Raw genomic sequence first — 14,884 nt, forward strand, 5'->3', positions numbered from 1 at the left:
CATTCTGGGTTAAAAGCTGCCAGTCTGCGTTGCTTCAGTGCAATAAGTAACATAACCGGGATTTAAGTGTCTGTGTTGAAGTTTGCCTGATGTTATCCCAGTCAGAGGTTACAGGAGACACTGTCCTGATATTGACTTTAGCCGCATGATATCATGAGAATTTAATTCTCTTTCCAATTCCTCTAAATTTAAACCGATAAACTGTATTTTCTTTAATGTTCCAGATCTGATACATGCTGATAAGAGAGCAGATGTTTCATCTTAATTCTTCATGATCTCTAAATCAGGTCCAGTTTGAGACTAATTGCACTCGTTAGTGTGTTTCTTCATTAAATCCCTTCAAAGCAAGGTCAGTCATCAAGTCAGTCATCAAGTCCTTAGCTGTTTTTTCTATATTTTCTCGTGGCCACACTGTTTTTCTCCCTGGCCTTCATCCTCTCACCACCTCCTCCAGCCCTCGTTGGATTCTTTCCACCTTAAACTCCTGTTGTTGTCCCTGGTCCAGTGCCAGGCCTTTGTTGCACCGGGTGAGAAAATATTTTGTAAGTGATGCCGTGATGTGATCTTCGAGCGTAAATAGACAAAATGCTATTGTCAGTCACCGCTGACCTGGTTTCAGTGTCTCGTGAGTCCGAGGTGTCAATATTTACATTTATGGAAATCTCCCGGCCGGCTCGACTGTACGGACGTCTCCTGCTCTACACATCTGACATGTGACTGGTTTTGCACATGCCTCTATGGAAAAAGAGTGATGAAGTGTGACCACCCACACTGAAAACACCCCGCGGCTGACCTCACAGATTACCTGGAGTGGTCCTTGAGGGTATCACAATCAGGGTTTTTATTGTTTTTATGTTGCATACGAGGGTCAGTTTATTGTCAAAATAATCAAATGCTACGCTACTGTCAGAACCTACTCCCAGATTAGTGTCGCCTGCATCTAACAGATCAAAAATAGAGGATGTTATTGACTATATATAAGACTATTTTGTCACATCGGCGTGTTTCTTCCTCAGGTTGCCTCCTACGTTCGGGCTGTGAACGACATCTTCGACAAGGTGGACTTTGACGGAGTCAAGCTGATCAACTTCAAAGTCAAATCCCTCAGAGTAAGCTGCTTGTGAACTAAAACAACGGCACAATTGTCACTCTCTTGTGACGCACTTCAGATGCAGACCACTGATAGCTCAATACAACCAGTAATCCTGGCTGTGGCACCTACAGGTTTAACCCAAAAACATGCCATGGCCGCCTCCTTCAACTGATTGTGAGAACTGGGTTAACTTTCTGAACCACAAAATCCACAGGCGGGTTTGAAAGACATGTTGTCTTTAAACAATAAAAAAAAAATGACAGCATTCATCAGAGTGAGAAACTATAAAAACAGGAAGAATCATGTAACTTTCAGCTTTGTCCTTGAACTAGTCATCTGAGATGCAACATTCAGTTGATAAAATGAACCAAAACTAAGAGTAAAGTCCTAAACTTTCATTAAAATAACTTCATTTTCTAAAAATAAACCATTTGCTCCAACAAGACTCTGTAAAAAACAAAACATTCTGCACTTCTCTGCACAATCGTGAAGCCTTTAGTGGTTTAGATGTGGCCAACAGTCACATGACAACAATTCAGCAACTTCTTGGTTGAACTGCAGGCAGTGTTCACACAGATAGGAGACATGTAAGGAAACTAATTTGACTTTTTATGATTTATGGTATTATAACTGTGTCATTCTGCACAGAAGACATTCCTGAGTTCCTCTCCTTGTAGCCATAATTGTGCTGTTTCCGTAGAGGTGCAGGATTTTATATTGCAGTAAAAAATGAGCCACAGTGAGTAAAAATGTGACAAATGCACAACAGTTTGCAATGATAATGCCTCCTAAAGGGTAAAAATGTGATAATGAGTCATTCCATGAAACATCAGCCAGTAAATCAGTGAATTTTTTTTATCTAACAATCCAACTTGAACGGGGGGGCGTCTTCTCCAGCAAACAAGGAACCCGCTAGCAACGACGCTATACTTGCCGCCATTGCAAAGCAGGGCATTGAGGTGGCTAAAGTTACTTCATTCGTGGAGGACTTAAAGAAGTCAATGGAGGGACGCCTTGACTCCATTGAGTCGTGTCTCTCTGCACTTCAAAAGGGGCACCGTGAGACCGAGCAACGTCTGAATGATGTGGACGGGGCCCTTTTCCTCCGTCGACACCCGCATCACCACTTTGGAAGCTACGTGCAAGGATCTGCGGGATGCTAATAGCCTACTCAAAGCTAAGGTGAATGAACTGGAGGGTCGCTCCCACAGGCTCAACATTCGCATCGTGGGTGTTAAAGAGGGGGCAGAGGGTGCCTGCCCCAGCAAGTTTGTTTCACGTTTGATTCCTGAGCTGCTTGGCCAAGACAACTTCTCTAAGCCCGTCAAGATCGATCGAGCCCACCGCAGCCTGAAACCCAAACCGCATGCTAACGAGCGGCCGTGGGTCATTATTGCCAGGGTCCATAATGAAGGTGTCCTTGTCAACATCTTTCGGCTCAGCAGGCAGATGGCTCCACTGACCTACTACGGAGAGAGAGTCTACATATTTCCCGATTACACCGCCGAGGTCGCGGCCCAGCGGCAGGCTTTCAATGCCGTGAGGAAGCGACTGATCGACGCTGGTGCCAAGTGTTCTCTACGGTTTCCAGCCAAGCTTCAAATAACTCATAACAGTACGGTGAGCACCCTCACCTCTCCTGCTGAAGCTGAACGGTTCGCTGACTCACTAAGACAAGTTGACTGATGACATTTGCCGGACAATGATAATGCCATGACACTGCAGAATGTGTGTTTACTACACTATGTATGTTTACGATGTATACAGATACATGCATTCAAAGCGAGCTTGACTTCCTAATATTTGACTTTTCACTACTCTTTGACCGGTAGTGGTAGAGCAGGCAGGTGGAGCTGTCTTGGTCCAGTAATTATTCCTCCTTTTCTTTTGCTGGCCTGCCTGGTATACCACTCCACCCTTTATGTACGGCTATCGCTTTTTTACTAAGCACATTTTGGTGCAGCTAACTTTGTAACATTGTACTTTGTACAATTTCTGCACTTTGGAGGTGCAGTCGGGGCTGCTGGTTTAGTTGTGGTTGTTTTTTTGTTTTTTTTGCCTAGTTCTCCATTTGCCGGCTCTGTTACCCAGCGGCCTCCATGCCAGCTGTAAGGATCTGCCGCACTGTTCTTTTTTTTGTGGCTTGTTTTTTTGGGGTGTTTATTTCTCTGTGTGTGTTTGTTTGTTGCCAGTTCACTGCCAGTGATATATCAGTCCTTACTCCTTGTGTGCAAGATGCATAAATACAGGATCCTATTCTGCTGGGATCAGGGATGAGTCACATTACTTTCACCACTTGGAACTGTAGGGGCCTTGGGAAAGCATTTAAAAGGGGTAAAGTATTTGCTCATTTAAAGGGTTTGTCATCTGACGTCTTTTTGCAGGAGACTCACATCCAACCAACTGAACAGAGACGTTTAAGATCTGTGTGGGTTTCCCAGGTGTATCAGTCCACTTTTACCTCAAAAGCTAGGGGGGTGGCCGTCCTCATCCGCAAAACTGTCCCGTTTGTGTTTAATTCTGTGGTCACGGACCCAGGTGGGAGAAACTTACTGGTCACTGGAACTATTAATGCAACACCACTCGCTCTCCTTAACATTTATGCCCCGAATTTTGACCGTCCAGACTTTTTCTGTAAGTTTTGATCTGCTCGCTGATTATAACAGTTATAATATTATTATCGTGGGGATTTTAACAGTTATCTCGATCCTCAGCTAGACAGGTCCTCTCTTAAAACTGCCCCATCTCTAAAATCTGTTCCAGTTATTAATAACCTTGTAAATTCGTTGAACCTGGCTGACGTCTGGAGGCTCCAGCATCCTCTCGATAGACAGTACTCCTTCTTCTCCCCTGTGCGCGGCACCTTCTTCAGGATCGATTATTTCCTGATCGATTCTAGATTGATTTCCAATACAACTAGCTCGACATACCATAGTATTTTAATATCTGATCATGCTTCCCTTACAATGGATATTAATTTCGACCTAAACCCACCACGTTACAATTGGAAATTCAACCCTTCCCTAAATTCAGATAAATCCTCTTATCAGTACATATCATCAAAAATAGCGGATTTCCTCTTTTTTTAATGATAACGGTGCTGTCTCAGACTCAGTCCTTTGGGAGTCCTTTAAGGCCGTACTTAGGGGCCACATCATCTCATTTCAGGCATCAGCTAAAAGGGCCAGGATTAGCCATTTGGCTAACATTGAGGCTAAGCTATCTGTGCTAGAGGAATCCTATAGCACAGATAACTCTGGGGACACTCAATGAGATGCTGTCGATTAAATTTGAGTATGGTTGTATTCTTGGAGAGCAGGTAGGGAAATACATCCGCAAGCTCAAGCAAAAACATTTTGAGCTGGGTGACAAACCGGACAGACTACTTGCAAGGCAGCTGAAAGGTATTCAATCCGACAGGGCAATACATAAAATTTCTGCCACAACTGGGATGCTGATAACCAATCCCAAACGAATTAATGACACATTCCTTGACTTTTACAGACAGTTATACACCTCTAAATCTACAGTTACCGACACAACTATTGGGGATTTCCTCCGTTCTTTGAACATTCCATCTCTTAGTGAAGCAGCTATGCGCGATCTGAACTCTGACATCACGCTTGAGGAAATTAAAATTGCAATTCGCTCTTTTCCCAACTGTAAGGCCTGTGGCCCTGATGGTTTTGCTATAGAATTTTATAAAGCCCATATAAACACTGTTGCCCCTCTTTTACACCGTATGTTAATTCATTCTATAGAATCTGGCATCTTCCCTGATACTCTCTACGATGCTCATATCTGTCTTCTTTTAAAGAAGGACAGAGATAGAACTGATGTTTCATCTTATCGCCCCTTAAGTTTGCTAAATAGTGATCAAAAGATTATTGCAAAAGTTCTCACAAATCGGCTAAATAAATACATTGGCACATTGATCCATCCTGATCAAACGGGTTTTATCCCAGACAGATTCTCCTTCTCTAACACTCGGTGTTTGCTAAACATTATGTACTCAACTAACCCACCTAACTCTGCTGTCATCTCTTTGGATGCACAGCAGGCATTCGATCAGATCGACTGGAGATACATGTTTGCCATTCTTGCTAAATTTGGTTTCGGTCCTAAATTTATGGCACTTTTAAAAATGTTCTACACCTGCCCTAAATCCTCAGTATTGACTAACCGGGATTGCTCTGTCCCCTTTGTGTTACATCGCGGCACTAGACAGGGATGCTGCCTTTCCCCTATGCTCTTCGCCCTCGCCCTTGAACCCCTGGCTATCTCCATCAGAGCCAGTCCCTTAATTACTGGAATCAGTTGTGGTGCAATGGAATGCACTGTTGGCTTGTAAACAGATGATGTGGTCCTGACTTTGTCGGATGTAAGGACGTCTCTCCCCCCTCTTCTGGACCTCATTGAAAAATTTGGCCAACTCTCTGGATTCACTATTAACTGGGACAAAAGCATATTTATGCTCCTGGCTGACGGCCTTGATTCTGGATTTCTCAACCACCTACCCTTCAAAACCACCACTGATCACTTCAAATATTTAGGGATTAACATTTCCAGGAATCCTAAGCTTCTGTTTATATTAAATTATTCCACTATGATTGACAAGCTTAAGGCAATGATAGATAAATGGGAACTTCTCCCCATTTCTCTAATCGGTCGTGTTAATATTATTAAAATGGTAGTACTCCCCAAATTTCTCCATATATTCCTAAATGTTCCTATATTTCTTACAGCCGCTTTTTTAAAGCAGATAGATTCTATCATCTTTCCCTTTATCTGGGCTGACAAGCCTCCTCGCATCTCCAAATTACATTTGCAGAAACCCACATCTGATGGTGGCCTTCGGCCTACCGGTCCTCCGACATTACTACTGGGCCTGTAAAGCTAGAGCCTGGGTCTTCTGGAACTATACTCCGGTGCTGTCCGGCCAGGAGGGCTCCCTTTGCCCCCGCTGGCCTGAAATCGAATCCCACGTTGCTCTGTCTCTTACTGGAGCCTCTCTGGCAGCCATTCTATTTTCCAAGTTAAATTTGTCTGTCAGGTTGTTCAAAGATAATTTTGTTTTATGCAATGCATACAGGATTCTTAAAAAAATTAGGGGTGTGCTGGGTATCAAGGATCCCTCCATCTATACTCCAATATGTCGGAATCTGGGTTTCAAACCTGGCTTGCTGGACAGAGTGTTTACCGGTTGGGCAGACAGGGGTTTGTCCATTATTGCAGATCTTTATGTTAATAATCACTTTTCATCATTTGCACAATTACAAGCCAGATTTGATCTCCCCTCTAGTCATTTATTTTGATACTTCCAAATTAGAGACTTTGTCAGACAGTCATTTCATCAATTCGAATCTATGCCCAATCAACACAACTTTCATGTACTGACTAGGTCCCCTACTTCGAAGCATCTGATTTCCCATTTTGTTGATGTTTTTCGCCCTGAAGCCCCCTCCTCTCATATTAAAGAAGCTTGGATTAATGACATTGGTGAAGACATCTCAGATGAGCTGTGGTCGATTGCTTTGGGCAGGGTGAAGTATTGCTCCATCAATGCTAGACTTCAACTCATCCAGTTTAAAGTCATTCACCGCCTTCACTTTTCTAAGACCAAACTGAATAGTATATTTCCCACTGTATCTCCCACCTGTGATAGATGCAAGTCTGCTGATGGGACGCTTGGCCACCTCTTTTGGGCCTGCCCTAAGCTCAGGATTTTTTGGGACAATATTTTCCATTTTTATAGCGAGATATATAACAGGCAACTCCTCCCTAACGGTCTTTCTGTGATACTTGGCTGTTCTGAACAGATTTTGACTTTTCCTAAAACATTCCAGAAAGCCTTTACATTTGGTCTGGTTGTGGCAAAATGGATCATCCTGCGGGAGTGGAAGTCATCCTCTCCCCCTTGTGTTAACAGATGGCTGAACGATATGGTTTCATGTATATATCTTGAAGAAGTTCGTTACACTCTGGCAGGTGCCCAGTCTATGTTTTTTAAGATCTGGGGACTTTTCATTGCACGAATTAGAAAAGACAATCCTATGCCTCAGATCTGATTCTTTTGTCGCAAACATCATGCCTGATGCGTGATTACACTGCTTGGTTTTATGTGGACTTTATTCTCCCTCGACCCTCCAGTTCCTGCAGTCACGCTGGTTTCCCGGCTTCGTAGCTGATCCACTTCCCCTTAGTATGGCCTGGACTGATCAACTCTGTATTTACTTTTACATGTTTTATATGTGTGTTTAAGTACATTTCTATATTTATATATGAAGATTATCTTTTTAATCTAATTTTTGTTTTGTTTTTTTTTTCTTTTGTACTGGCAACTGTTGGGTGTTCTTTGATTGTGTTGTAATTGTCTGAAAACAAATTATAAATAAAATATGTAACAATCCAACTTGAATTTTTGCTTATTTTAGAAGATATTTATGAGTTCTCTCTACTTCTAGTTGTGGTTGTTCTGTTTACATACAGGTGCAATACTTTAAACTGCCATATAAAATGAGCCCACAGTGAGTAAAAATCTAACGGGAGTAAATATAATGGGTTCAGACACTTAATGCATCGATTTCATGTCGTTTCTATCATTGAAAATATAAACTGGACTGACTCTCAGCTGCAACATAAGTTAAAATGTCTGTAAAACACAATTTTTTCCAGATTTTTGGAGGAAGCTTTTTATCTTTGGCCTGAATGTCGACTGAGCTCAGAGCGTCTGTCTCGTTCCAGGTGATGACGGAGGATGACAAGAACGATCCTCTGAATCCTCTGTACATCGGCCCTGAGAAGCTGCTGAGTCTGTTCTCAGAGAACAACTGGGGGAACTTCTGCTTGTCCTACCTGCTGACCAACAGAGACTACAGCGGAGTGCTGGGACTCGCCTGGGAAGGCAAAGCTGGTGAGTCAGAATTATGGCGGAGTCACAAACGCATGCACAAAGATTTCCCAAAAATGTTGAAAATGTGGACATCAGAAGTTTCACTGTGAAAATATATATTTTTTCCACATTTTCAAACTTCAATGAGTCAGTTTGACCCACAGGACGACACGAGGGTTAAACTTATTTTGAGTTTTCTTGTAAAATTCTCAAACTCAAAACAAGATAATTTCAAGATTATTTGACTTAACAAGATATTTAAGATGCAATGCCTTAAAACAAGTCCCTCCATCTGATGAAATGTCTCTCGTTACAGACATTTTGAAAAAAAATAAGACAAATAGACTTGGTAGGATTTAGAGTTTTTGCAGTGTAGACCAGGCTTATTTTGGCATATTCCATAGATGCTCAGTAAGATCTGGGGAGTGTGGAACCTGGGTGAACACTTTAGTTCTGTCGTGTTAAACAGACCACTTCTGAACAGTTTTTGTGGTGTGTCGGGGTTCATTGTCCTGCTGAGGGTGGCAACTGGCATCAAGGACTGTTGTTACCATGGGGGGGTTTGGAGGTTAGGGGTTACCTGACCTGCAATGTTTAGGTGGGTCTTACATGTCAAACATCCACATGAATGTCAGGATTCAAGGTTTCCCAGTAGAACGTAGCATTATAACAAGATGATCGATGTTATTCACTTCACCTGTCAGTGGTCAGAATGTCGTGGTTGATCAGCGTATCAACTTTGCTTGGAGGACAATGCAGCACAACAGCAGGTTTGATTTGGAAATGACCAAAGTTTCACCCTCATCAACCATCTTGGTAACAACAAGCAGTTATTTTGGGCTAACAAGATGAAGTGTCAATGCAAATATGGAGAGAAAGCAATAACTAATTTCACTGGTCACAGACAAATAAAAAGTTTCAGTTTTTATCAAATCTGATGAAAAACTTTGATGATTTAGCACCGAGGATAAAGTTTAAAAAGCATGGATGGATGGATGGATGGATGGATGGATGGATGGATGGATGGATGGATGGATGGATGGATGGATGGATGGATGGATGGATGGATGGATAGATGGATAGATAGATAGATAGATAGATAGATAGATAGATAGATAGATAGATAGATTCATGCCGTCACACTTGTGTCAAAATACAACATGTTTGGTTGCACTGGAACAAATTTTCCTACAAAATTATTTGCTATATTTTTACAGTGCTGCAACTGTGATTCACTTAGCAGCTAATTTCTGTATAATTGAATAAAGCATTTGCAGAAAAATATTAGATAAACGGTTTACGGCTGAAACTAGATTTGTCAATAATACACTGCATTTCTATAGTTGGGACTGAATCAACATTACCTGTAAATTACTTAATGTTATTCTTCTAGTAAAATGAATGACACTACTGTGAATTGCACCCATATGTCATAATTAACAGTGAACATTTATTCTTTATGGCCCAGAACTGAAATCTGCAATCCATGTTTACCATTTCAAGTTGCACATATCACCAAGACATGTATTTTACTGGAGAGGGTCATAAATTTATCATTGATGCTTGCTATGTTTTTTATTATATGCTTCATTTGTGCATTTAGTAAAATTTCTTCATTGGAATTGAAAGTTCATCTGCAAATGCAACCTATCAGTCAACGTTTTTTGCAGATTTGCATTTATATCCTCGGAGTTTTTCTATTCTATGTAAACTATTTTTTATGATTTATTTATGATTCTTACCTTCTGTACATAACTGAAAATTGTCATTTAGTAGAATGATGTTTAGTAATTAATGCCTTGATCGTTCCGGATTTAAGCTTTCTTTGCACTAAGGCATTTGTCTGAGCACTTAAATGTATATATTTTTCCAAGTTACATAATGTGCAGGAGTCATTCTGAAACTCCGACACATTTTTCTACTGAAACAGATGTGATTCCTGCAGAACATCTATGCTCTGATCTAAACTCCTTCACCTTTAGAGAACAGATCAACAAGCTTAGGAAGCACTTGTTTTATTATTTGCCAAAAATTAGATAAAAAAAAAAATAAAAAAGCACTTTCATTTCTGTTAGTGTTCCTTCGTGTCGGATTGTTTCCAGGGACAGAGACTGTCGTTACCATGAGGTTGCCATGAGGTTGCCAGGCAACCAGCAGAGACTCCAGGAAGTAACTGCACCGGCCAAGAAATGGTGCATCGCATAAATGACTGTTTTACATTTCAAGTTTTTAGACAGACGAAACAAACAAACTGTGAAAATTAGAGCAGCTGGTGAGTGTCTGGCTGTATTTATGCTAAGCTAATCGGTATAGTTGGTTGTAAATGTCAAACTAATACTTTAACCTCATTATAACTTCAACAGAATGTTGCCCAAATAATCGTTACATATAACAAAAAATATCTTTATTTAACCCTCCTGTTGTCCTCATTTACAGGCACCAAAAAATATTGTTTTCTTGTCTGAAAATTTTTTTAAAAAATTATCAAAAAAATTACCCAAATTTCTGAAAATTTGCAAAACCTTCAGGAAGAAAATTCCAATAATTCCTTAAAAGTTTTATTTTTTAAAAATCCCCCAAATTTGGCAAGAAAATTCTGGTAAACATTTTCAAAAAATGAGTAAAAATCTTCCAAAAAAAATCCTAAAAATATCTAGAGTGGTTACATATATATCAATAAAACTTCTAATATTTTCTTTAAGAACATTCACAAAAAAATCAACCAAAATCCAGTGAATTTCACTGGATTTTGGTTGATTTTTTTGTGAATGTGCTTAAGAAACATTTTTAACATTTCTTATTTTCCACCAAAAAATGTTTAAAGATTTCCAGAAAATATTGAAAATGTGGACATCAGAAATTTCACTGTGAAAATGTTTTGGTTTTTTTCAAACTTTAAAACAGGTCAATTTTGACCCACAGAATGATACGAGGACCAATGAAATTCCTAGCATTGCTAAATAGTACTGTGCAGGCTTCAGAATCTGTGTAACTAGTAAATGATACTGCAGTATTACTCTCACTTCATGCCTGCAGTGTTATGAATTAATGTATAGTGTTTTGACAGTAGAGAAAAATGTAAAGGATTGTGTAAAGAATTAACACCAGGCTAAACAGAAACATGAAATAGATACGAGTCGATCCACGTTAAAAAGCATGAATCCTGGAGAGTGAAATGTTTTCCCGCTCTGCCTCTCAGTGTGAATCTCTGTTGATCCATCAAAGCTCCCAGGACTCTCTGGGCGTGACCCGACAAAAACTCGCCAAGGGCCACGTTCAACACTCCTACACACTCCCAGTTTCCAGATCAGTGTGAAACATTTGACCCTGACTGGGGGTGGATCAGGAGTCGTGGGTTGTGCAGAATCAGCTTGAACTGCAGTGACACCGATGAAAAAGAAAGAGGCTCTTGATGAAAAGCAGCACCCATGCATTGAGCGAAGTAAAACGTAAAGCATCAAAACAAGTGTAAAAGCTTGCATAAGTAGATTCTATATCGTAGTTTATTAGTAGTGTCGACCAAAGAGAGTCAACAATGTGGTCAAACCACAGTACAAATGCAGTTGGTTTGGTTTTCTGGCATCAAATGAGGCAGATCATTGCAGAAATTACACAGCTCCCATTTCAAGTCTGCTCGACAAACAGTGTTTTGGTCTGAGAGAGCAAAAACAATACGTGAGCGGAGCCCTCAATTAACATTCCTCAGTGATTTGCATATAAATCTGCTTCACCCTCTGCTGCCGGCTCAGACAACAATCATTTTTTAAATTATGATTTTATTATTGTCATGAAAAAACCAAATAAGAAAATAAAAAAGAGACAAATAACCAAATAAACTGTATTTTTACTGAGCTGTAAAAAAAAAAAACAACTGTGAAAATCTGGAAGCAATGATGTCCCAAACAACGGTAAAAATAACTAGAAGTTTTTATCTGTAAAATAATTATAATTTTGCTGATTTTAAGTACAGTTAATATGTTTGACAATCAAACATTGGAAAACAAGAAATTGATGTGAACATTATTTACAGTTTGACAAAAGTCTGTTTTTTGTTGTCTTTTTTTAGAGTTAAATGAACACTGTAAAAAAATCGCCTAAAAAATTAAGAAATTGCTTTTAAAAATTATAATGCTGTAATGTAAAAAAAAAAAATATTTAAAAAAACAAATGCCAGTAAAAAATGTGAATTTTAGCCAATTTATATACAATAAAATTGTTTTAATTTTACAGTCACATGTTCTGAAAAAACGAATTATTATTTGTAAAAATATAAATTTTTTTGAAAATGGACATTACATACATTTTGGCCGCTTTTTTTCTTTTTTACATATAACATGTAAAGCTTTTTTTGTAATTTTACCACCTGCTACCTACCTATAAAATATTTTTTTTCTGCTGATTTACAGTATTAAAAAAAACCAATAAAGACACAGAACCCTTTTATTTGAACTTGTTAAAAAACTAAAAATGTAAAAATAAAATGTAATTTAACAGAACAGGGAAATGTGCGAAACAGTAGTTGAAATGTTTTAGCTTTTAAAAAATTCTTTATATACTTATTGTTGTCTTTCATTTAACAGCAAAAATCTGTAAAATAATATTTTTGTTATTTTACAAATACAGCAAAATGACACAACATTTACAGCATTATTTGTAGTTTTGGTGTGTTTTTAACATGCAAATTAATACTTTTTTCTCTGATTTTTCCAAATTACTTTCCGTAATGTTCTAAAATAGGGATGAATAAAATTTAAAAAAATAAAACAAAAGTAAGTTGTTCCAAATTTTAAATTTTTACAGTGTAGATTAACCTTCAGAGACCTGAATACACAAATATAAAAACAAGTGGACTAATATAAAACAACGTGACTTTCCATAGAATCACCTGGCTCCAGGAACACACCCCGTGTATTGTTGTCGTGCTGGAGGATGTCAGACACGTATGTGGGGATTGTTGTGGTGGGAGGTTCTTCCTGCCTGTCTCTATGACACTGTCCCATCGCAGTTTTTGATTGGCTAAACTGGGGGGCGTGAGAGCAGACCACCACTATGACATGTGATTAGGGCTCAGTGAACCTTTGACACTCCCAGACTCTTAGTGAGGATTGTGACTGCATTCCTCAGCATGATCACCATGGCGACACCTCACGTGAGAAACACACACACACACACACATTGTGGATGACATTGTTGTGACTTTCCAGTCTCATGTGACCTCCGTAAAGACAGAGCAGCGTGGATAATGTTTGACCTGCAGAAACAGATATGCTCTGTATCTGCATAACCCACTTCCACCAGTTTATTACTGGTCTTGGGTAATGGAGGACCTTCATCCACAGGACCATAAACTCAAAGACCCCGATGCTTCCTGCAGCCACACACATGTAGACGAGCACACACAACTCCCATCCAACACTAAACTCCTCCTCTCAGCCTCCATGTTGTGTGTCCATACATCAGTGCAGGATGGGGGGTTGGGGCCCGAACGTCTCGCTCCACTTAGGCTTTCAAACCAGCAAAATTCCTTCTTCTTCTGAGACTAATTGAGGAACAGGCAGTAATTTTACACGCAATATGTTGACGAGCGTTTCGAGGAGGCCCCGAGAGTGCTGCAGAGAAAGGAAACACGTGGAAACTGATGAAACGCAAGCAAAGTAAATTTAAAAAATCACGCACAACATGAAGGACTGCAGTAACATGGGAATCATGTAATGAGAACATTTGAACAAGCAAATTTACATTTTAGCTCACATTTATTAGTCACAAACCTTGTGCAACAGTAGTCACATCAGAGAACATTTATTACTTGTCAGTTTCACCTACACTTTAATTAAACTACAATCTAGAATTTTATGTAGTTTTCCCTTATTATTTTGGAATTTTTTTTATTGTGTTTGTACAATTCACAAAAGTATGAAAAAAATTCCAAACGTGGGCCATGAATAACCCAAAAAATGTCCGTTTTTTAAAGTTTTTGAATTTAAAAAATTGCTTTTTTGTGTGTCATTTCAAAAATATTTTTAGATTTAACAGATGTTCTGTAATTAAAGCTTTAAAATGATTATTATTGTTTTTCAGTCTTTAAAGTGCAATAACAGCACATACCTACAATAATATTTGTGCTGATTTAAATACAGTAACGAATTTTTTATCATTAAACGTTGTAAAAAATAAAACTAAAAGAAATTAACATTTGTAAAAAATACAGCTTTTTGAAAGTTTTGGCCTGTATTTGTTACGATTAACATCAACATTCATGCTTTGTTTTTTTCAGTGATTTTACTCTGTAATTTAATAAAATAGGAAATCTGTAAGATAACAGTAAATTATTATTTAAAATTATAGTTAAGTTGTTAAGCTGTGATTTTCAGTTTCACCTACACTATAATTGAGCTATAAACTATAATTTTATGGAATTTTCCCTTATTATTTTAAAATCTTTTTTTTCTATTTCAAAAATTCACTAAAGTATCAATAAAACTGCAAAAGTAGGACATGAAAAACCATAAAATGTCCATTTTTAAAAGTATTTTTCTGACATACAAACCTGTTGAAATTTATATACGTATTTCATTTCACAGATATTTTTAAGAGATTTTCCGTAATTTTACTAGCTATTATCCTTTATATAATTAAACAGAGAAAATGTGTAAAATTAAAGCTTGAAAAATAATTTGACAATTTTTCAGTCTTTAATATGAATATTTTTTTCTCTTAACTAATGGCACATATCTCTAAAGTAATATTTTTGCTAATTTAAATACAGTAAAGAATAGTGTCATTTAAAAGTCAAACATTGTAAAAATAAAAGGCAAAAAAGAACAAATAGCCATTTGTAAAAATACAAATTTTTGAAAGTTTTGGCCTGTTTTTGTTCCGATTAACATCAACATTTATGC

The 14,884-nt window shown here is 38.5% G+C and overlaps 1 protein-coding gene across 2 annotated transcripts in view; it reads left to right on the forward strand.

The window, feature by feature from the left end:
- si:ch1073-396h14.1 (disintegrin and metalloproteinase domain-containing protein 10) overlaps nt 1–14,884 on the forward strand; it is a 59,404-nt gene that overhangs the window by 20,233 nt on the left and 24,287 nt on the right. The window contains exons 7-8 of one of the 2 annotated variants that reach the window (XM_055017641.1): nt 1,017–1,109; nt 7,838–8,006. In XM_055017641.1, the coding sequence (XP_054873616.1) occupies nt 1,017–1,109; nt 7,838–8,006 (262 nt within the window). The remainder of the gene's footprint in view (nt 1–1,016; nt 1,110–7,837; nt 8,007–14,884) is intronic. The other variant, XM_055017646.1, reaches the window with a different exon arrangement.

The sequence above is a fragment of the Amphiprion ocellaris genome, chromosome 2 (assembly GCF_022539595.1).
Source record: "Amphiprion ocellaris isolate individual 3 ecotype Okinawa chromosome 2, ASM2253959v1, whole genome shotgun sequence".
In the NCBI taxonomy this organism is placed as follows: Eukaryota; Metazoa; Chordata; class Actinopteri; family Pomacentridae; genus Amphiprion; species Amphiprion ocellaris.